Here is a 24,187-nt window from a genome sequence, read left to right as displayed (position 1 = left end):
TGTTTTTGCGGCCCATATCTTCGGCGGTCGCCTGCGGGTCGGTTGGTGCCGGTTTCGATGGGCTGGATTTGTGTTATCTGGCCCAAATTGCTTGTTTGCTGCGGAGATCGCTTGGCGTGCGACCATTCAGGTCGGCTGCTTGGCTCCGCCCCTAAATATATTTTTAACCGTATCTTGACAGGGGTTGGGGGTGAAAATAACCATAGGGCAGAGGGACACTATAGTGTTCAGAATACAGTTTTGTATTCCTAACGCTATAGTGTTCCTTTAATGGGTTTTATAAAATATGGTATGCAGAAAAAGAGGACATTATCTGAAGTTGGATGAAAAGATGTTTAGTGGTAACATCAGAAAATATATTTTTATAGAAAAAGATAAAAGAAAAATTTATGAAATCTTGTGACAAACCCACTGCATTCCTGTTGATAAGATTTGTCCAGATTGAAAACCCATGTGACTATACACAAATTTATAATAAAAGACAAAGTCCATTGCCCTTTAGAGTTTCAACAAGTCTTTATTATATTATTATTATTATTATAGTTTTATTTATATAGCGCCAACAAATTACGTAGCGCTTTACAATTCATTAGAACTACCGCCCACTGTAAGTGATTCCTTAAGGTCATTTTATTTTTAGTTTGAAAACTGAGATTCATCAAGTATAAGTACCTCTCATCAACATTGAAGGATTTGTATACAAATGGGACAGAACTGCTTTGTCATATGACATTTAGCTTCCATCACTTTCTATATTTCTATAAGAGCAATTGGAGCATTGAGTACCAGAGTGCACTTATTAAAAAAACTCTATAACAGAATATTATAATTATATATATATATATATATATATATATATATATATATGTCACAGGTCTCCCTGTCACAGGTGCCTCATCTCAGGTCCCTATTTAGTCTTGTACTGCAGAGAGCCTCAGATGGAATTTGTTCCCCAAGTAAGTGGGTTAATCTCATAAGAGCAGACATTAGACTGTGAGAGTAGGACCTGCCAAAGATGGGGTACATTGACGTTGTGGCAGGCTTATGCAATGTATGATCATATAATGTAACTAAATCCCCATTATTTTTTGCCTAGATAAGGTGTTTTTAAACAAAACCTTTTAAAAACTAATAAATCTGTTAACATTGAAGTTGCTGTTTAGTAGATAGGAGAGTGCGCTGGATCTTGTGTATTGTTTATTGTATAATATGGCCCCCAGCAGCACCCCGTTTAAGCATGTTCAGGTGAGTGCAGCCATGAAATTTTCTTTTTAAGAGGGGAACAATAACTTAGAAATCAAGCAGGTACTTGTTCTCCTGAACTGTGTATTTGTATAGATTGTAAATCTAAATAATTATGTACGGAGTCTCCATATACACATGCAGATAAGAATTTAGCAACAATTAAGGTTATCCATTTCCTATGGAAGCGCAAGAGAAGACTGTTACTGTTATGTGTGGTGCATGTAAGCACTTTGCAGAAAGATATTTTCTCAAATGGTATACTATTTGGAAATATATATATATTTTTTTCCAATCTCCCTAGGAATAGGCCCATTGATTTAAAAAAAACTCTTCACAGGCTCTTGCTTAAGTATGGAGACCTAAGAGGGATGTGGGGAACAAAACAAAGCTGACTTTGCGCACTATGCAAATGCTCTTGCTGCTTCAGTCTCTCTAACACAGAGGCATATTCCCTTTCTTCTACACTCACTGGATACACTTTTTATCAGTACCAGACTGTATAACAGGAGCTTCTGCCTGCTAGCAAGAAGGTTAGGAGAGGAGTGGACCAGCGAGTTCTAGGGGACAGTCCTTAGAAAGAGTAGAGCTACTGCATCATAAAGCTCAGGGTGCTATCTGTACAGTATGCCCTTGGTTGGTCATCCTGCATGACTGGCAGGCAGCCTGACGTGCATTCACGCCAGACTAAACATCTAATTCTTCATGCAGACATGCCCCCTTTTTGGGCATGTTTGTCCTTTTGGGCGTTTCTGGTTACGGGATTCACATCAGTAACCCACCCTTTTACCCTGCTCACTGTAAACCTGCTTTATTAGACACTGCTGTTGAAAGATGAAAGCGAGAGATTAGCATACAGTATGTGTTTTCTGATAGTTCTTTCCTGTGAGTTTCCCTCCAGCACCACCTCCACCAGATACACGACGCTGGTAGGTATAACTGGTTTAGTGTTTTCGGTCGATGAGATTCTGTAATTAGGCCCATCATAATTGTCAGCACCAGGCCCTGGGGCTCTTAATCCAGCCGTGCTGGCAGTGGTGTATTCAGATTCATTTGGTATGTTTTTTTTTGTTTGTTTTCTCATCCAGAACTTTTTTTTCTGTTTAATTCCCTTCATATGCCTTTTGCATTTGCTATTTCTCTCAGAGTCATTTCTGCTTTAACATATCTACATTAACCATGTCTTAGTCTGATATCAGGTTTATAGATGTGCCCAGCCACATTTTAATGCAGACCTTAATTTATCTCCCAACATGCAAGGGAGTGTCGCCAACCTTTGGCCTAGGAGACAAATACAAAATAAAGTACATATAAATTTATGTACAAATAAACAGTTTTTTTTCAGTTCAAACACAGAACTCACAGATCACAGTGTGGTCATACTTGGTTGCATGCAATATATGGGTTTGACAGATGGAGACTGCTGGAGTTTCAAGGTGTTACATTAAATATCTCTCTATAAGTATGACTGGCAAGGCATGAAAGAGCATTCACAGAGAACTGCTTGTACCTAGGAGATGCAGACTTTGTTTTACAAGACTCTATCACTATCCATGACAACCAGCGTGTTATGAATGTCACGAATAGTGTCACATCTCACTGCTTTTATTGGTTTGCCATTAAAACTAAACCCACCAACAAATGTTGTCCATACCATGTTCTGTTCTAATGTCTTTAATTAGTTTGTACCCATGTCCACAATTCTGAAGGGTGTTTTTTCTATGTTTGCGTGCTGATTCCATTCCACATGTATGATGTATGATGTCTATAGCTGGTAACCTTCTGGATTTACTCTAGTTTTGTAGGAAAAAATAATCCCAAAATAACAGAAAATGTATGCACATCTAAAGCATTTCTACTTCAATTACAGAATTGTTGCTTTTGTCATTAGTTACAAATCTATATTTCAATTTTAGAGCAATAAGTAAGAAAAAAAGAACAATAAACATTTTGTAATGGTTGAAATAAGTACTGTAAGTTTGGCGAGAAGAATTCGATATGCATGTGAATAATTTATTTAATGTCCTCAAGAACTTGCATCACCGGTTTGCAATTTGCGAGCCAAGATCATCTGTTTTGTAGCTGTTTTACAATCTCTCGCCAGTCCTAGGACACACATCAAGTCGATGAAGCATGTGGTTGGATTCAATTTGATACCAAACTCACTGGCTGAATAATCAAATGGGAAGGTGTGATGGTAATTGTGAAATCCTTCACCTAAAAGAATTTGATACTAAAACAGACAGATTTTGTTATGGCCAGTCATATAAATTAATAGAGTCTATTAGAATATATTATTAGTATTATTATAAATAGACTAAAATGTATTTTTGAATTTTTATTTTTTTTATATTACTTAATGTGTTATTTGTGAAATCGTTGTTTTATTCTAATGTATTACTTTGTAGGCGCTCAAACAATGTTTGAATCACATTCATTTGTTGTAAAGCATAAGTAAAGCCTTAATGTAGGGACAATGACATCAATAATCTGATCTGACAAATCACATCATGAAAGTGGTTTTATGGTACCAATGCATTTGCCATCAAAAGTTGGCAATTGTATTTTCATCACTCTTGAAAGCAACTGTAACAGAGTAGAATGCCATCAATAGATAATATTTACCTGGCAACCTGCAAGAATGTTAGAACATTCTTTTAGTTTTATTCTATTTAGTTTTACACTTGAATTGCAGCTGACTGTGGAGATAATCAGGGACGTATTAGCCGCAAGGCAAACAAGGCATTTGCCTTGGTCGGCACTTTCCAGGGGGCAGCAAAAAAAGCCGCCGCCAAATGCCCAGGGCAAATGTCTTGTTAGCCTTGCGGCTAACTAACAATGTGGTCGGTCGGTCGGGCATCGCTGGCGAGGGAGCACCTTCCCCTGAGCACTCTGCTTGGCTCCCTCGCGTGCCGCAGAGTGATGCCGCCCAGCCGAGGGCAGCACAAAACCAGGATACACCACTGGAGATAATGGTACTCTCCCAGTGCAATGTCACCCACTAGATCATCTTACAGAGTTATTTACTAAAGAGAGGTTTGCCAGGAATCCCAAGTGAATTCAAAGTGAATTTTCAAATTTAGGCAAAAACAGCCAAATAGGAAACATTCTCCAAGTCAATTCTGTTTTTAGCATTGCTAATTGGGCCTTAAATTGGAAATTCACTATCAATTCAAGTGAGAAGTTCTCTCTTTAGTGAATAACTCTGTAAATTTGGGTTAAAAGTTGCATTTATTTTTATTTCCATGAAACAGTATTGGACAGAGGAATAACAACACTTCGTTAGCCGTAGTCCTGTTAAACATGGTCAAGTTAACTCGAAAAATATCTGTCTACAAACTGGCTTATTAAGTAAATTTTAGCAAAATGTAATATAAATTGCAAAACTGATTATTATTATTATTATTGCCATTAATATAGCACCAACAGATTCCGTAGCGCTTTACAATATTATGAGAGGGGGATTTAACTATAAATAGGACAATTACAAGAAAACTTACAGGAACGACAGGTTGAAGAGGACCCTGCTCAAACGAGCTTACAGACTATAAGAGGTGGGGTATTAGAAACGTTAGGACAGGAAATATCAAATAGGGTGGGAGTGAAGCAGAGCTGGAGGAGAGAGTAAAGCACTGTCCTATAGGAGAGTGCAAGAAACAGGTATGTAAGGAAGAGGTTACTCTGGGAGGCCATAAGCTTTCCTGAAGAGATGGGTTTTAAGGCCCTTCTTAAATGATTGAAGACTAGGGGAGAGTCTGATGGCAGTAGGCAGGCTATTCTATAGGAAAGGGGCTGCCCGCGAGAGGTCCTGCAAGCGTGAGTTGGCCGTACGGGTGCGAGCAGCGGTCAGGAGGTGGTCACTGGCAGAGCGGAGGGAACGAGGAGGGGCATACCTATGGATCAGTGAAGAGGGGCTAGCTTTGTTCAGTGCTTTAAATGTATGGGTTAGCATTTTGAATTGACTCCTATAGGATACAGGGAGCAAATGTAAGGACTGGCTGACGGGTGAGGTGTGAGAGGACCGACTAGAGAGGAAAATCAGTCTAGCTGCAGCATTCATTACAGACTGTAGCGGGGCAATACGGCTTTTGGGGAGACCAATCAGGAGAGGGTTACAGTAATCCATGCGGGAAATTACTAGAGCATGGACAAGCTCCTTGGTAGCATCTTGTGTAAGAAAGGGGTGGATGTGGGCTATGTTTTTGAGTTGGAACCTACAGGACTTGGCAACAAACTGGATGTGAGACTCAAATGTGAGACTAGAGTCAAGTATGACGCCAAGACAGCGTGCTTGCAGGGATGGACTTATGTGGATATCACTGACTTGAAGGGCGAGCGAGAGAGGAGGATCAGTATTAGGAGGAGGAAAGACAAGGAGTTCAGTTTTAGAGAGATTGAGTTTCAGAAAGCGTGAGGACATCCAGACAGAAATGGAAGAAAGGCAAGCAGTGACACGTTGCAGGACGGCAGGGGAGAGGTCTGGGGAGGAGAGGTATATCTGAGGGTCATCAGCGTACAGGTGGTAGTGGAATCCAAATGAGGCAATAAGTTTGCCAAGAGAGGCAGTATAAAGAGAAAATAGAAGGGGACCAAGGACAATGTCTTGGGGGACTCCAACAGAGTGGATGTTAAAAGAGACTTGTTTCTTTCTAAAATAGCCAAGGTTTGACACTAGCTGAGATGGATAATTTTTCCAAAAAAAATACTATTGGCAACATCTTCCACCAACAACTTTATGTACTAATATCGTATATCGTGCCAATAGCAATACAGCAAGTTTGTGTGGGGTTTCACATGAGCTTAGAATTAACCAATTAGAAATAATTGTTAAATCTAAAGTTAAATAGGACAGGGAATCAATATAGGAAACAAAATTATAGTTACAGGAATAAAAGGATGAAACAAAACGCTAAAACATAGTGTTTCATGTTGTCAACTTATTCTTAAATTGTCAGGGAGCACGGCTCAGGTGCTGGTGTAGAAGGAACTGCTACATAAAGCCCTGTAGTGATTTTTGGTCCAGCTGGGGAGATAGATATATCTCCCCTAACAGGACCGCCTTGGCTAGTGGCATCACAGAGTAACCTTTATTAGATGGGAGTCTGAAAAGCTACTTCACAGACAGTAGTGCTGGAGTATATGATATCATATATATCACTTCCTCCCAGCGTTACTGTGGAGTTGCTCTAGCATTGGCAGCTAAGCCAATGAATAGAGAGGTGGGGTTATCAAATTTCACTCAGTGGCCAATTTACTAGGTACACTCCGGCAGTGGGTACGACTGCTTTGCCACGAGAACAACCTAAATTCTGCAAACCATTATTCAACAAGGTGCTGGAAATAACACCATCCTTCTTGACATAACATTATATACATGTCCCATCCCACCACATTCAAATGAGCTCTGTTGGATTGAGATCGGGTGATTTTGGAGGTCTTTAGAGCATTGTGAACTTATTGTCATGACCAAACTGCTGAATATAGCCTTAAAAATCGGGTAGACCATGGTCGTAAATGAATGCACATTGTCAGCAGCCATTTTTTAATATCCATTTAAATACAACATTCTCGCTATTAAGAAATTATAGTAATTAATTCCATTCAAATTCTCACCTTAATAATTAACCCTGAAACACTAGGCATTTGTTGGTTCTTAGAATCTATCTGGGGCATCGAGAAAGTATCACTATGGTCACTATACACATTTGTGCAGCTTACAAATTTAAAAAAAGTGAAAAAGAATATTTGTGAGTTTTTCTTTAAAGCACTTCCTGTTTAGTAGCACTATTTATGTAGCTGGTTCGATGTTAGATCAATGAGTCATAAACATTTTGCCATTTTATTTATTTGTTAATATTCTATACAACTAGCTATATTGGAAAAAAACTTAATATTACTTCCTGCCAGTATGGTTTTCAGAGTCAGTAAACTCAAAATTATCAAAGGGTTCTAGTTTGAAATGTTTTAATGTACTAAATGTTTATAATGGTTAAAAAATAGTTTTGTAGATAGTTTCTTTCTGGCACATTTACAGCCTTTTTAACACGAACATGAATAAGACAATATTCACAAACATTAAAGAGACAATGTACCTGGCTGGGATGCATGTATTAGAAATCGGATTCTTACATATCATCAGGGTCACAACTTCATCCGTGGTTTGTACTCACCAATAGCTCCAAAAGTTACAAACTTGTTTTCTCTGGGGCTAATACTTTTGTCATAAGGTCTGTTGCCGTACATGTGAGCTGCACTGTTGACAAGCCAGGACACATTTAAGGATATTGTGTATCGAAGAATAGATGCCAGGAAATAGGAGTTCCATAGACTTTCTCCCCAGAAGTACCAAGGAACGATTGTAGGAATGGTGAAGCACATGAGTATCACAGAGGTCTTGTAATATCTAAATTGAAGCACAGTAAAAATGTGTTAATTCGACAGAAAGGTAGACAGTAAAATAGACAGACAGGCAGATGGATGGAAATATAGATATGAAGTCAAAATATTTTGTATAGTTAAATTCACATGATGTTAATAAAAAAAAATTAACTTTTGGATTAAGTTAGATTTTTTGGGGGACCTTTTGTTACAGACCGATTACACCGTACTTAACAAAATGTAAGCTTTGATGCACCCTGTCTGATATTTTCCTTATAAAAAGATTGCAGTCCTCCCCCCCCCCCCCCTGGACCGGCGGGGGATATCCCGGTCCCTGCCGAGCTGGACGACTGCAGCCCTGGGCACAGCAGAAGTAGCGGTGACACCCTCGTGCAGTACACAAGCGACGACACTCAAGATGTCGGACGCGCCTGACTCCATAACAAGCGACCGAGCAGACCGCTTAAAATATGCGGCACACTTGGACGCCATCTTTCAAGCATTCTGGCACAAACTAGAAAAGCATATAAGACAGACCACTGCAGCAAGCTATGGCGCCCGGTCTTCACAGCGCCCACGTGGCGACAGCAAAATGGCCGCAACGAACAACCGGTGCAATAGAGACCAGCTGCGGCGCCAGACCCGGCATCTCGGACCGCTGGCTCTGCTGTTCCTGAGGGGAGCGGCGCGCCGGAGGATCAGACGCCGCGCATCGCTCAGACATAAAGCGGCGGAGAAATCACCTTACCCGCAATCCTGGACTGGAAAGGTACGACGCAGCACCCCAAGCTCCACGGGATGCACAACCCACCTGTCTGCACCTCGATACCGTGACCTGGGATACACCTTCGTATGCAGAATGCCCCCGGTTGCCGGGCCCACCTCCCTGAAACGGAGCTCCGACCCCGCTGCCACTACGCCCTTCGGTCCGCCACGAGATGGGCGGGAATTCCACACTGCTGAACAGAACATTGCTGCCGGGCAACGGGCCTCGAGGTCTGGCGTGGGTTAAGGGTCGGGAGTGGACTAACTACAGGTATCTCGTTCCTGCTGTACACTTCACCGGGACGCCTGTTACACTTATTTACGAGGCTGACATGCCCAAACACTGAACTACCAAGGACTCACTTATAGCGATCCTGCAGCAAATCTTCAGTGAGCTAAACATGTCTCCTATCACTGTCACCCTGCTTAATTTCCATGCACGTTTTAGTTTAATCTACCTTGTTACATCTCAGCCAGTGTGTATTTGAAATGTCTTTTCTCCTCTCTTGAACAAACAACTACTGGCAAGGTCACTTTAAGCATGCTTCATATAAGATAGTGCGGGTTCATACATATGTATAAATAGTCTGAGAATATATTACTATTTTGTTTTAACATGACTTAGCTCCTACCTAGCATATATCATGCTTCAAGCGATACATTACTTTTCTTTAAACTCGTAATCACTCAGATCATATTTTAAGATCCACAGTTAAGATTGTTTTATCGTACCTATACTAGGTGCAAGCTACCGTTAAACCTGTTTTATCGCGCCTGTACAAGGTGCAAGCTACCGCCATGCCACGTTTACAACACACAAGCCTTGATTCTCCTGACTTATAAATGTCATAACCCAAATCTTTTGTATAAAAACAGGCCACCTGGACTGCGACCACTGATCGCTTCTCTGGCCAGGGTCCCACCTGAGGTGGAAAATTTAAAATCTAAAGCTTAATCTAAAATGTTGATGCTGCTTTTGTTTTTGGCATTTGTTTCTCCTGTTACTCATATTATACTCTAAGGATAGCATAACAACCACTTAATCTCTACCTAGCTAGACAAGAGATATGTCTGACCATCTCATTAATCAGCTTAGGTTATGTTTAGTCCTAAAGTTTGACCGCTTCATATGTATTGTCGTAATGTGTAACATGTCTGCTTAATTTACAATCAGAACAACTTTACATGTTTCAGCCTAGCATCTGACACAGCATATTAATCTACTGCGTAGAAAACAAAAGCGTTGTTTTTATATGTTATGATTCTCATTCTCTCTAAGCTATGTACATCATTAATGTTTTATCCTGTTTATATAACTACAAAAAAAAAGTGCAATGTCAATAATGCCATGTAACAATGCGTGTTTGCAAACTTGAATGCACCAGCTATTGTGGCAGTGTAAATTCACATGTTAATCTTATGCACGAACAAAAATAAAGAATTAAAAAAAAAAAAGATTGCAGTCCTATGCATATCAGCCTTTTCTGTTAAATTTATTTTAATACGCCTAAATGCCAAAGCTAGAAATATAGCTGATTTTAAAATATATATATATATATCTGTTCAGCTACTTTGGCTTACATTTTGAATTTCCAAGGTCAGTTCCAAGAATGTCCAGCTTATATGGGGAGAGCACTCCAAATAAGGAAAAAGCAGATTGCATACTTGCTGAGGGCTGCATCTGAGATACAGATGAAAAAGCTAGTTATGCTGCTACAGACACCTGGTTTTCTGAGCTGCAGCTGTCATCTAGTTCAGAGATATTGTTGCTCAATTCCTATGGCACTGTTTCACTGATCCAGTACAAGTTGCACTAGTAGTAACACATTATGCGCTAAATATTGTGCATCACTGATTTCCCCTTGAAAGACTGCCTAAGTCTGCCCACTTTTGTATCTTTGTTGATGGTAATCTTTCCTTACCGCTCACCAGTGCCGCAGTAACTAATTTTAGAGCGCAAATGCGATTTTTTTTTTTAAATATGTACTTAAATTTCTCTTTTTCTTCTTTCTATTTTCTATGTGTGTCTGTGACGTGCTGTGTGTTTGTGTGTGATGGGTGCAGTGTGTGTGTGTGTGTGTGTGTGTGTGAAGGGTGCAGTGCATGTGTGAAGGGTGCAGTGCGTGCATGAGGGGGCAGTGTGTGGGGGAGGGGCTGTGTGTGTGTTTGTGTGTGACGGATGAAAAGGGTCTGTGCTGTGTGTAGCTGGGTGAGATGTTAAAATATATCTTAATGTCTCCCCCTCCCTTCTTCTTACCTATTACCAGGGAGGAGGGGGTCTAATGATGCAAGCCCTGGTGGTCCAGTGGTGGCATGTTTACTTTAGCCTGCAGCTTCTCTGGCTGCAGGCTGACTCTCCTGTCCTCCTGCGAGCACAGAACTGTTTGTGAGCATTGCCATGGTAATGTGCAGCAATGCTCCTACCAGCCTGCTCACTGGAGGAACACAGAACCTCCCAGGCCCTTCCCTCCCTCTGCTAGAGCTAAGTGCCAGTGAGGGAGACCTTTGATCTCCTCACCAGCCTGAGAGGACTTACAGAAAGGCTGGCTCTGCATGGGCTGCAGGGGAGATGAAAGGATTGGTCCACGGCCATCAAGGTCCACTGGGCATTTTCTGCAGAACCAACCACCGCCCAGCTGAAAACCCAAACTGCCCACTAATGGGCACTAGGGACTAGGTTGACACCCCTGATGTAAGTACTAAGCTATGATGGGACTCCATAGCTTGTGACACATCTGGAATTCTGGTCACTCTGTTTAATGATTTAGAGACTAACACAAGTATTCTCTCCATCACGCCTCTAAGGTGGCTTGTTTCACCTCCCCACCTTGTGTGGTTCGTTTAATTATACCTTTCCTCAATATGTGGCTCTTTACCCCTTGCTCCCCATGTGGTTACCTACATCCCATCCTTGTGTGGCTGATTACATTCTTCCATTGTTTCTGTTACACCCTATTCAGTATTGGAAGGCCCTGACTTGACTTTCATTAAACACCATTGTGGATCAGAATCAGCTTCACTGTCAATTGAGAAGGTGAAAACACCAGCAGGAGAAAATGTCTCATAATCTCTTAAACTGGCTCCATCTTTAAAAAAAAAATGTGGGATGCAAATCAATTGTCACACACTTTAACAGCTTCTCCTCTCACTGTATATTCCAACCAATCTGGCAGGGCTGGATACTGGACTTTGGTGTGCACCCTTAGAGATTGCACAGTTTGCAGTCCCTTAAGACTGGCCATGGGAGTGGAAAGGCATGGTGTTTGGAAATACAAAAAAAATCATCAGGTTCTGCTGGTCAAAATCCCATGTTTTACCTGTAGGTAGCGGCCATCCAGGTTGGATTATTCCTTTCTTTTACTGAATACTTTCTGATATGGACAGTGCAGTTGAGGAATCCTTAAAAAATTAGTTTTACATCCATAGGACTTGATTAGCTATCCTCCTAAACTTTTGCTTTCACCTTGAAAGTACTCAACAACCTCCCCACTTTCTGGATCATCTGGGTAATGTTATCAAAGCTGGATGCTCATATTCAGCTATTGATCTTTAGTTTACCCTTGCCCTCATGGCACGTACCCATACTTAGCAGCAGATTACAGTAGATATGAGGGCAAGAATTTATGAAAAAGCTCATTGCACATTGAGAAATATTTTTTAAAAAGCACATACTAAAAATTATGAACATTTTAGAAAGAAGGTCCTTGCAATGTCTTGTAAAAACTATATAGTCAACAAAATATGTTTATTTTTTTTTTGCTGTGCCAGAGTTCTCGGCTTGTGCGGACGATCCGCTGACATGGAGTCTCGTGTGAGGCATCCCCAGAAGCACTGTTGTCTCCGGTATATTATGGTTGCTGACCGAGGTCAAGAAGAATGAGTAACCAGGGAATAACCCATTTTTCAGTGCCAAACGCAGCAGCTCTCACAGAGCACGTCTGGTCTGCTTGACAGACCTCAATATGTGTAATATTTTAAGACAAATAAAATAGCCAAAGCTATCACTGTATGATACAATAGGGAACATTTATCATTGTTTTGCCAACACTTTTTATCATATTGTCATTTAATTTTTCGTGGTTTTCTAACATAATTTATTAAATCTGTCTGATTTGTTTGTTATTGTTTGTGTTCTAACAAGCATTTTTAAAAATGCACAATTTTTTAATCACAAAATGTATTTATGAATTTTTCTGTCACTATCAATTTAGTGGTATTTTTAAATGGAAAATTATGCAAAAACTGGCAGAATTTACTACAAGAAAAAAATATCTTTTTTTAGATCATTTTACTATGAGAAATAATGACATCATTTTTTAATTTTTCAGAACACTTTGATAAATATCCCCCATTGTCAATGACTGCTTATGATAAATCATACACATCACTTCCACTCTGACATCTTCTGTAAAAGCAAGTGGTCTTTTTTTAGTGACCATATGGTTTTCAGTACTCTTCCATTTTTAACGTCTTGTTAATTTTCAGTTCAGTTGCGAAACTGCCACCTGTCCGTTATCGTCTTTTTAAAAAAAAAGATAAAGCTAGAAGCTAAATCCAGATTTCATATACACAGTGGCTTTATACACAGTGAGCTTTCGTGTGTTTTTAACTGAGCTGCAAAATAATACAATATAATAGTCAAACTGTTAAAGTAGCTGTCAGGAATGGTTAGGTTCCTGAACAAGATATAAGTCAACACCTAACAAAAGGCACAGAGAGCAAAAGATAGTAAGGCGTAGCAACCGGGCTTAATGCAGAAATAGGTCATATCAGAGCTAATAATAGTAATACTAAGACCAGAATTTCAAATGCAAGGTCAAAAGTGAAAACAGGTCAGAAGTACGAGAAAAAAATTAATGTCAAAAGGCTAGCCAGGTCAGGGAAATCGGAGAGACAAAATTCTAAGTTAGGGACAAGGTCGGGTCAAAAAACAAAACATAAACACTATACTCAATAATAATACACTTACGGCATAAAACCACAAATAGGTGCAGATCCCAGGGTGTGCTGAGTTAAGTTTAAATGGGTTCAGGCCCTGATGTCATAATTTGACATCAGTTGTGCATACACACTTGCATCATTATTGAAGCTGCATCCAAAATTTGATAAAGATATAACAGATATAATCGGCAGCCTGCATAATTCAAAGAGAGACATGTACTAGAAGATGAGATGCCACAATTTTTTCAGCTGAAAACTCACATTAGCTCTGAACATTTTCACAGCTAATCTCTCTAAAAAAAATTTAAGGTTAAGGAAAACCATATATTGAGGTTATCACAGGTATAAAATGGCATTTATAGATCAAGTAACTTTTGTAAATGTATAAAGCTCTAAAAGTCCACAGTCTATGGTGTAGCTACAGGGGGGAAATTCCCTCCCCTAGGTTATTCATTCCCCCATCACCAAGTCCTAGAGCACAGAGGGCACACATGGAATATGTGCAAGAAGAGCACAGTGATCCAAGCAGGCAGCCACCGACTACCAAGAATCCTCTCCAGCCATCCCAGGGAACGGTAGGGAGGATGGGTGGACCTCTTAATAAATAAAACAAAAGTGTGTATTAATGTGTTTTTTATGTGTGTGTGTGTGTGTGTGTGTGTTTGTGATTGTGTGTGTTTGTGATTGTGTGGCTTTCTGTGGCTGTTTTCGATTTGTGGCAGTTATCTGTGTGTGTCTGTGATTTTGTGTGTGTGTATGTCTATGATTATGTGTTTTTGTCTGTGATTGTGTGTGTAGGTCTGTGATTGATTGTGTTTTTAATTGTGTGTTTGTGTGAATGTCTATGTTTGCGTTTGTCTGTGATTGTGTGTGTGTACATATGTGATTGTGTATGTAGGTCTGTGATTGTGTGCATGTTGGTCTGTGACGATATCTGTGTGAAGGTCTGTGAGTGTATGTGTGTGTAAATCTGTGATTGTGTATTTGATTATGTGTATGTGTGTGGTTATGTGTTTGTGTATGTCTGTGGCTAAGTATTTTTTGTGTGTCTCTGATTGTGTGTGTGTGTGTGTCTGTAATTTTGTGTGTGTGTATGTCTATGGTTATGTATGTATATTAATATTATTATTATTATTATTATTATTTTATTATTTATATAGCGCCAGCAAATTCCGTAGCGCTGTACAATGGGTATATGATAGTGTGTGCGTAAAAATTTGTATGTGTTTAGTAAATAGCTCCCAAATTTGATATCCTTAAATATGGCAATCCCCTGTAAGGGTAACAATTAAGGGAGTTATCTACTAAACAACTGACAGATCAAAATAAGGGGAAAATTTAATTAATTTTGATCTTTGAGCTGTTTAGTGAATAACTCCCTAGATCAGTTCCCTTATGTGGGAACCACATACCAAATTAGTATACCAAATTAGGGTTCTGTTTAGCAGATAGCTCTTTTATTTGGTGTCCTTAAATATAACATTCCCACATAAAGATAATACATAGTTTATCTTCAAAACAGTTGAAAGATCAAAATTAAGAGGTGTCATTAGCTAGTCCAGAACAAAACTTTTGGGTGGCTTGTGTGAATTATGTGCAAAATTGTATGCTGGCACGAGACATCCAATGTTGGCCCGTTCTCCTACCACCAGTGGAAATTATTAGTGACCCCCCCCCCCAGTTTTGACTGTGGTATCATATGTACCTCCTCCCCTATACATTGTCCTACTGTCCACAGTACTCGAAAATGGGTAAACGAGACATGGAGAAAAAAATATAACAAGTTTAGCTATTAAGAAATAGTGAAAAGATCACTTACTGAACAACTTTACGGTTTAAACCTATTTGGGTAAAATTAAATTATCTACACGGTTTTATGTTGTGAGATGCAGTGACTTACTTGTGATATCCATTCCAGTGGTACATTTTTGATAGTTAGCTTTGTTAATGTTATAACTTACACTCCTATGCACCCAGTCTGATATGCAGAGCTACTCTTGTATAGCACTCTCCATGTCACCTAAAGCATGGCACCGGGTTCATGAGTGCGACATAACAGCCTACACTGATACAGATTACTAAGCCTGAATACGTGCAATTGCCAGCGACTTCTTCCACTTCTCTTCAAGTTAATTCTAATATCTGTACAGTAATATCTGTAATAGAGGAGTTTAACTAGCATGTTTTCTAACTCCATATCTTATATTATTATTGTAACATGAGGCTGGTGCATGCTGGAGTTTCTGTAATTGTCCATTTATAATGCATACCGGTATATGATATATGTTTACTTGATAAAACTCCCTTTTCTTTAAAACTAAAATGGACTTCTAATATGTCAGTGTGAATAATGAAGGCAGCCATTGAGGCCAACTGTTGAGCACTTTTTAGTGCAGTGTTAGAATTATTTTATATGTAATTGACATAGGGAACACAAACCCTAACTATGTCCTCTGTTTCCTTTGAAGCTGTGAGAGGCTGTCACATCCCTACAGTCACTTTGCCAAACCAAACTTATGATTAACTGGAGCATGCATAAATGTTGTCCCAGCATGCCACCAACCCGATCTGCTTGTAGGCGTCGGTGAATGTTAAACAGCAGTTATCCGTAAAGGCAAACATTTGTTTCTTACCACTTAGACTGCACTTTTATCTTTAAATATACTTCTATCAAAAAAAATATGAGACAAAATACAGTATCACATTCAGAAAACATCTCTACATATGCAAACATGTCACATTAAATATAACCATTGTTAATGTACTGTATGGTTTTACAAAGCCTGAGGTAAAAGTTCAATGAACTAGCAGACAGTTGTCCTCTTAATTGTAATGATTGATGGCAGCATGAGAAACCAGGCTGCTTACCCTGTCCTCTATCTCTGGCTAATAAAGTTTATTTAATTACATTTCACTTCACGTGTGTTATGTCCGTGACAAATGGAGAACATGTGTTGATTTTGTATTAAACACGTAAATACAAAACATTATTTTATTTCTAAAGCACCAGAATAGTAGAATTCTGGAGTGTTCCAGTGCATACAAAAATATTAAAATGTAATTATAGAAGAATATTCAAGTGATGGATATTGCAAGCATTGTCAATATGAAAATACAGTATGCATTGAATGTCTTACCCCCTATTGTGTTTTTTACTCCCTCTTTAATGTATTTTATCCCCCTTGTGCTACCTGCACCCCCTTGCATTACTTGCACACCTTGTGTCTCTTTTGTCACTTGAACCACACTTGTGTCTCTTGCACCTCCATATGTCTCTTGAGTCACTTGCACCCCCCACTTCTCCCCCCCCCCCCCCCCCACTTATATCACTTGCACCCATGCCTGTTGAGTTGCTTATGTTACTTGCATCCCCATTTTCAAACTTTTTCCCATACCATCATGGTCTTGGCGTGGCTGTCTCCGCATGGCTCCAACTCCGTGGCTGAGATAATCAATTTTTATTAAATCAGCCAATCCATTGCATTTCCATAGGAGAGCATTGGGAGGCAATGGTGCATGTGCGGCAAATGCTGTGCTGTGACAATCAGCATCTACTCATAGAGATGCATTGAATCAATGCACCTCTATAAAAGACTTCAGCGTCTCCATGCAGAAGGTGGAGACGCTGAATGCCAGCACTGACACAGGAAGCACTTCTAGTGGCCGTCTGAATATCTCAAAACAGGCAATAGGTGAGCCATGTTGTTTGTTTTGTAATTTGTTAAGTTCCTCGGTGGTGCGAGAGTTATCTTATGTGGTGGCTAGAATGCACTTGCTGTCAAGCCTCTAAGAAAGGCCCCCTCCTATGGGGATAGGGTCTGTAAAATACAAGGGTGGGTGGGACCTGGTTGCCCCCCTGCTCCTGCCCTTGGCCTATAAGAAGATACTATATAAAATTAAAAATGGGAAACTTGCTAAATAGTGGCAGGTTAGGCTAATGAAATAATATTAGTATGGTCCACCCATCATCTATTGATATAGAAATGGGGGGGAGATCCTGCTTTTTCTCCATTAGAACCACACAATAGTAACAGCTGTGCACTCTGATTGGTTGGCTTTCAAGCCAATGAGTTAGAAGGTCTGACTGGGATTTCAAAGTGTGAATGGGCCAACTTAGTCATAGGGCTCACTTAGATTATTTTTATTCTTGAGACACAGTTTTTTTCTTGTTTGGATCTTTTTTTATTTTAATATTAGTATCAGGCAAGCAGCAATGGTACATGGACAGTTTACCCAAACCAATTTTTTTTAGGATGAATCAATTTGGACTAACCAATTTGTATTTGCCATGCACAAGTCTATCAGATACTGAAGCCTGATTCATCACTCCAGAGAACACATTTCCTTGGTAGTTACTGTATAGACTGTCTCCTTAAAACAAATGAGCATTCATTTAAAACAGACATCTGCTACCACTGGCTTCAGTCCTATTTTTTAAGCTGCTTTTGCAAAACATTGCCTGTTTAAAATTGAGTTATTAGAGCCCAAATACACATCTTCCTGTTGTGATTGTACAGCAAGGTTGACCTTTAAAGTTAATGAGCTCTTTAGTTGCAGGCCTTCTCAGATGTGCTACTTCATTCTACTTGTAGAGGAAATGCTAAGAGATTAGAAGTTCTTTAGCTTAAAATGCATGAATGTAAACATAATGCAGGGTCTATAACACGTAAAGCAATAGGGGTTAGCCAACGAGTCCCAAAATCTAAGGACTAGCCGGTCAACTCCAAAAAGGAACTCACTATTATTCTCCTAATTGTGGGAGTAACCCACTAAATATTGAAAATACAGAAAATTGGGCTAGTGGTACAGATGGAGAATAACATGTATACAAAGGGAGCCCTACCTTTATTGAACCTAAAGGGAAACAAAAATAGAAGGAATAACCAAAAGAAGGACATAATGGCAAAAAAATGTGTATGGTGTCTATCCAAATCATACACAAGGACATATATATATATATATATATATACAAACAGCAAAAAAACTGTGTAAAGTTCAGCTAAACAAGCTGAAAAAATTATGATGTCCACCTGCCTAAACAGTGGACTGGCATCTACAGAGGTAAAAGAGGGGAAGAGACACAGAAAGGACCCCCCCTCATAATGCAGGGTCTGTATTACATTCTGATAGCCTACATTGATCTTACTGTATGCTAAACATGTGACTTGCTATAATTTTAAAGTATCAATCTTCCAATTTGAAATCTTTTAGCTGTATTGTTAATAGAGTGCCTTTAAATAAGCCTTAATTCTACACACATCTTAGCTTTTGTGTAAAAATTTACTTTTTCACTATATATAGTGTTTCAAAGACTCAACCCCCCCCCCCCCCCCCCCCCAAAAAAAAAAAAAAACAGCATTTCACACAGTATGGGGTCACATGGCAGAAGATAGGAGACTCCCAAAAGTATGTAGAGTTAATTATACATAGTCTGGGTTATTTAAAAAAAAAAAAAAAAAACACTTCAAAGACATTAACAAACAGAGTATATGGAGCACATCTAAAACAGGTGTATAGGTACAAAAAAGCATAAAAGAAAAAGAGTAGAAAGAAAACCAAGAAAGAAGGTAAAGGGTGATGATTTGGAGAAAAATGTTGGAAAAGATCATCCCGAGGAGGGAAAGATGTGTTTCAGTCAAATTACAACCAGGAAAAGACCCTTCAATAAGTCCATAACCTTCTCATTTTGGGAGTTAAATGAATGAAATATGAGTTGACACCTGTCCATGGAAGTAGTGGGCCAAGATTGCCATATACCGTGGCATTATATCAGAGTTGCTAAACATTAGTTCCTCAACTGAGCGGAGATGCTCCATTTTAGAAAACCACAGAATCAATAGAGGGCTTATTAGTTTCTTCCAAAAAAGAGGGATCAATTATCTGGCAACATTAAAATTGTGAACTGTGAGCAGGAATTGGGGGATCAGTGCTGCTCTCAAGCTTTGTGGAGACTCTCCTCTTTGAGCCCAATGTTAATGAGACAGCACAAAATGTCCCTAGAACGACCTTCCTGTCAGCCACAAGGCCTGAGTGCTATGTGCTCTATCTCCATCTGCTCTTGTCTAGTAAGCATGGAGTTTAATAAGACAGTGAGGGTATACCAAAGGTGAATATGCGCACAATACCCACTTAGCCTACTAGATGTGGGTAAGTGTGACCTGGAAAAGTATGAATATTAAGTGCTAACAAGTACAAAGTAACTAAAGTATATACAGTACTAAACAAAGGGGGGATCGCATATCATATCAAAATCCCAAGAAGTGTATAGAGTGAAATAACTAGCCGTGCATGCCTACTCCTTTACCTCTAAAGATAAATATTCTGGGTTTATCCAATAGCAATGCTAAAATAAAGCAGTATATGGCCTTTATTGTGCTAGCCTATTATAGCATAATAACACAAGCTAAACGGATGGTAACCCTGTAAAAATAAAAATTAAACCAGTGTGGAGAGGGCTAAATTATACATTTGAAAGTATAAATCCATAGGGAAAAGTTTCCCATCCAGGTAAGTAAATAATATGTAACAAAACACACTAGATACTTGTGTCAGATAGTATCAAGTGGGTGAAAAAGTAATAATCAAACAATCTAGATGAGAGACAGTCCAAAATTAGTAGGATACAGTAAATGTATAAGTACAAGCCCCTCTCCCTGGTAAACTGGCTAAATAGGTAAAGGAGTCAAGAAAAATTGATAATAATGCTAAAATAGAGCCTTCAGGAAGCCCTAATATCTTATTTAAATTATTTTTCCCTTGGACTGTGACAGAGAGATTTTCGAAAAGTGACCCACAGCCTAGTTCCAGCAGCTTGGCTGATAGCACTGGGGGCTGCATATTACTCACAATTATTTTACCAACCACTGCAAATAGAAACCATTCTGAGAGCTGAGAGGGGGTGCAAGTAATTCTCTGCATCATGGACGTTGCAATTATTCACAGTTGTTATGTTCTTAAAGTGACCCTTGACAATGACCCCAATGACATTATATTCTACTATCATAGTTTGGTCCATGTTTTTTTGCATTGGCAATTCTGTAAATCAGTTTTTTGTTTTTTGGGGGGGCGGAGAGGGGGGGTGGGGGGAAGGGGGATTCGTAAAACCAGAAACAGAGATTAAAGAAAACAAAAAAGAAAAAGTAAATAAGTTGATAAGAGTCAGCTGGTCTCACATACTTTCTCTGGAACATAACAACTGGGTCAGCCAAAAGATCTTGTAAATCCAACTTTCTTCCTTTATCAATTACTTCTTTGTGTTTGCGGACCAGCAGCCATCCTAGATGAGCAAAAAAGAATCCTCGCCGTGCATTGTGCGGATCAGCATCCGTCTCAGAAAACTTGTGATGCACACGGTGATCTCGAGCCCACTCAAATATGTCATTCTGCAATGGATGAAACAAGAACATTTTAACTACTTCATGCTTCAAGTTTTCAATAGAAAACTATATCTAAATATAAATGCTTTACACTTATAGAATATAATATTAACCTGGAACAAGAATATACTAAAGGTCCATGTAGTAACATGAAGGAGGTTCCTCAAATGTGAGTTGAGAGCCACACATACAGTCAATTTTGTGTTTAACAAGAGTATTAAAGGCAAAGGGTTTGTGGCAGTTCTGTTGTCAGTTTAAAGGAACACTACAAGGACTGTAAACACTACAGCCAGCTGTAATGGATATGTTGCCAGGAGTCCCCTGTATCCCTCCCAGAGTAAGTAGTCTAAGATTAGTTTGACAATTTACTTGAGGTCTCCTGAGCACAGGCAACCTCCTCCTCTGGAGCCCGGATGCTCCTGCAATGAGTTTCCCTCAGCTAATCCCTGCAGAGCCGGCTCATTGGCTGAGAACATCAGTTGAGAACTCAGCTCAGTGCCAGGCTAGCTCAGGGAAGGGAGCTTCAAGGCTGCAGAGGCAGATGACCACCAGCAGACCCCAAACAAGAAACCATTCTTAAATGCTTTAACTACTTACCCAATTAGGGCATCCAGGCATACCTAGCACCATGCGAACTTCAGTAGATTGCAGTGGTTGTGGTGCTGGTGTGTTCCTTTAAAGTTACTTTATTCAAGTCCACTTGCAAAATAGATAAATAAAAATATATACAGCAGTTAAAGGAGGTATTTCTCCTCCATTCATTACTTTCACAACACTCCTGTAGATTTAGCTCTTCTCTCGCATACTTGCTGCACCCCATTTTTAAGTTTTCTGCTCTTTTCCTGTTCTCCATATCTTTCCTTCCTTTCTTCCGTATTATTTCCCTCTTTCAAACTTCATATCTTCCCTTTCACACTTTATCACTTATTTCATTGTCTTTTCCCTAGAATTTTCTCCTTTTTTTCACTGCCTTGCTTCTTTATCTTTCAATGCCCCTCTTTTCCATAGTTGTCCTTTCCCTCTTCAGTTTGCCCTTCCCTATTTTTTTATTGTCCCGCATTTACTATTACTCACCCACTCATCCAGTGCCCTCCAGCCCTTGTTAATCCATTCCCTTTCCATATTTTCCATTTTCTCTTTACTTTTTTTTTTTTTTAATCAATTTGTATTTTATTGAAATTTGCAATGTACTCATGGACAAATAAGCAAGACAGTAAGAAATGAGTAATAAGAACATTAATAAAAGGTGACATGACATCTGCAAGACACTCTAAGAGATGTTACTCAAAAACAAAAATATATATTCAACTTGGCAAACATATAGTAAAAGGACAGTATTCGGTAAAATATGCTGGGTTTTACTGAGAGTGCAAAGCATGTGGCTGTTCGGCTAAGAACTCTATGGTTAAATCGATCCCATCTACTATTATCTCCAATTGCCAGAAACACATTTGGGTCCTCTAAAGTGGACAGCATCAGGATAGCATCCCTATGGGCAATTAGTTGGGAACCTGTTATTCACCTTCTATATGCGATGGAATGATCGCACAGCAGTCTGGTGACTGGTGCCAACCAGTACCTCTCTGCAAGCACGTTGAAGGAAGGGTAGGTCGTTGTAGATAGCCACAGAGCATCCTTCAAAGCTCATCTGTAAAACTCTTGAGTTACACATAAAGGCAAATCTCACGGCAGCATTCCTGGTGACTGCTATAATGTCTGTGGGGCCTCCATGGGGGCCATTGCACCTTACCTTGACTATCATTGGTGGTTCTTCCCTCACTGTCAGATCCATCAACTCAATCATCTGAGTAAATGGTAGTATGGTATGCTGGCCTACAGACTCAGGCACCTTGCATGGGGGGAAATTCTTAAATCAAGATGGGGCCTGCTATTAAGCCACAGAGCATGAGACAATCGGTGTATACTGCAATAGATTCTCCACCCAATCCTGCATATGATCAGCCTCTCAACACAGTCTTCCTCTCCAGCTTTGGCCACTTTAATCATTTGGTGAAATTCTCCTCTTTCCCTTTGGAACTTGAATACCTTCCATACCTGTCATAACTCAGTTGAGTAGCATTTAATGTCCCCTTTGGTAAAGGGTCTTCATCCGACTAAGTTTTGTGTGATATATATCCATGGGGAGGTCAGTGACTCTATATCCTCCAGGGACTCATTTTAATCCGCATTACCTCCATTTTGGAAACCTGATGCTGCGAGGCCTGTTGAACAACAGCCTGATAGCCGGCAAATGATAAGTAGTAGTAAGGCTAAAGGCAATTTAGCTCTTTTCCTGGGCTTATATCTGAGCACAACATCAGCACGTTTAGCTCCTCTAGCCACACCACATCCCCTTTCCACATTTTTATATTGCTTTTCATCCTCTTTAAAGGACCACTATAGTGCCAGGAAAACATGCTCTTTTTCCTGGCACTATAGTGCCCTCAGGGACCCCCTCCCGCCGGGCTCTGGGGAGATTAAAGGGGTTAAAACTTACCCTTCTCTAGCGCAAGGGCGGGGAGCTCTTCTCCTCCGATCCTCCTCCTCTCCTCCCATTCGGCTGAATGCGCACGTGCGGCAAGAGCTGCGCGCGCATTGAGCTGGTCTCATAGGAAAGCATTATCAATGCTTTCCTATGGACGCTTGCGTGCTCTCACTGTGATTTTCACAGTGAGAATCACGCAAGCGCCTCTAGCGGCTGTCAGTGAGACAGCCACTACAGGATTTGAGGGCTGGATTAACCCTGAAACTGCTATGTTTATAAAAAAAATGGGTTAACCCTAGCTGGACCTGGCACCCAGACCGCTTCATTAAGCTGAAGTGGTCTGGGTGCCTATAGTGGTCCTTTTACATTCTCTCACTCCTCCTTCTGTAAATCTCTGAATGTTTTCAAAAGTTCTTGCTATTTTGTGTTACACCTTTCCCTCATTACCTCACTTCCATTGCTCAGCCCCTCCTCTACAGATCGTCTTGACAGAAGAAGCTCTGTACTTCCACAGGGTTGCTGTCACTTCTCTTCCTACTTATGGGCACCACAGGTACAGGACATTGTTCTACTGTTGATAAGCCTTTCTGTCAGTGTTTGGCCTGGAATGGAACTAAGAAAGCACCAGAGAAAATGTGTGGCTCTGAGAGTTATTGCATCTGACTGGAAATACCTGAAGACCTGAAATGACTAATCATGGTGCCTGATGAAGTATTTAGATGGCGGGGCACAAGATATGACTTCTCAATACACTCCACAGTTTAACATTTTCCAGAAAAACACACACGCAGACATATACCTCCTAACACACTACCATACTGCATCATCTCAAGCGCAAGAAAAACAAGACAATGAAGGGAGTTGTTGACTTGTTGTGCAGCAATAACATCCATATACTTGGGTACACATGCACATATACAGCACAGCTCACCGCCATAATAGAATTGACAAATAGAGAAAGAGAAAATAGTTATTTGTTCTCCAGGTACTCTCCGGTAAT

At 39.9% G+C, this 24,187-nt stretch overlaps 1 protein-coding gene across 1 annotated transcript in view; it reads right to left on the bottom strand.

Moving 5' to 3' along the window:
- Positions 1 to 3,168: 3,168 nt before the first annotated feature.
- The window catches only part of SCD5 (stearoyl-CoA desaturase 5), a 158,248-nt gene continuing 137,229 nt past the window's right edge, over positions 3,169 to 24,187 (bottom strand). Inside the window, exons 3-5 of the mRNA XM_063425360.1 lie at positions 20,503 to 20,708; positions 7,413 to 7,645; positions 3,169 to 3,459 (exon numbers count right to left, since the gene is read on the bottom strand). Of these exons, the coding sequence (XP_063281430.1) occupies positions 3,269 to 3,459; positions 7,413 to 7,645; positions 20,503 to 20,708 (630 nt within the window). The 3' untranslated portion in view covers positions 3,169 to 3,268. The remainder of the gene's footprint in view (positions 3,460 to 7,412; positions 7,646 to 20,502; positions 20,709 to 24,187) is intronic.

Source organism: Pelobates fuscus, chromosome 6 (genome assembly GCF_036172605.1).
Source record: "Pelobates fuscus isolate aPelFus1 chromosome 6, aPelFus1.pri, whole genome shotgun sequence".
NCBI lineage: Eukaryota > Metazoa > Chordata > Amphibia > Anura > Pelobatidae > Pelobates > Pelobates fuscus.
This window is presented reverse-complemented; position numbering and strand designations above follow the sequence as displayed.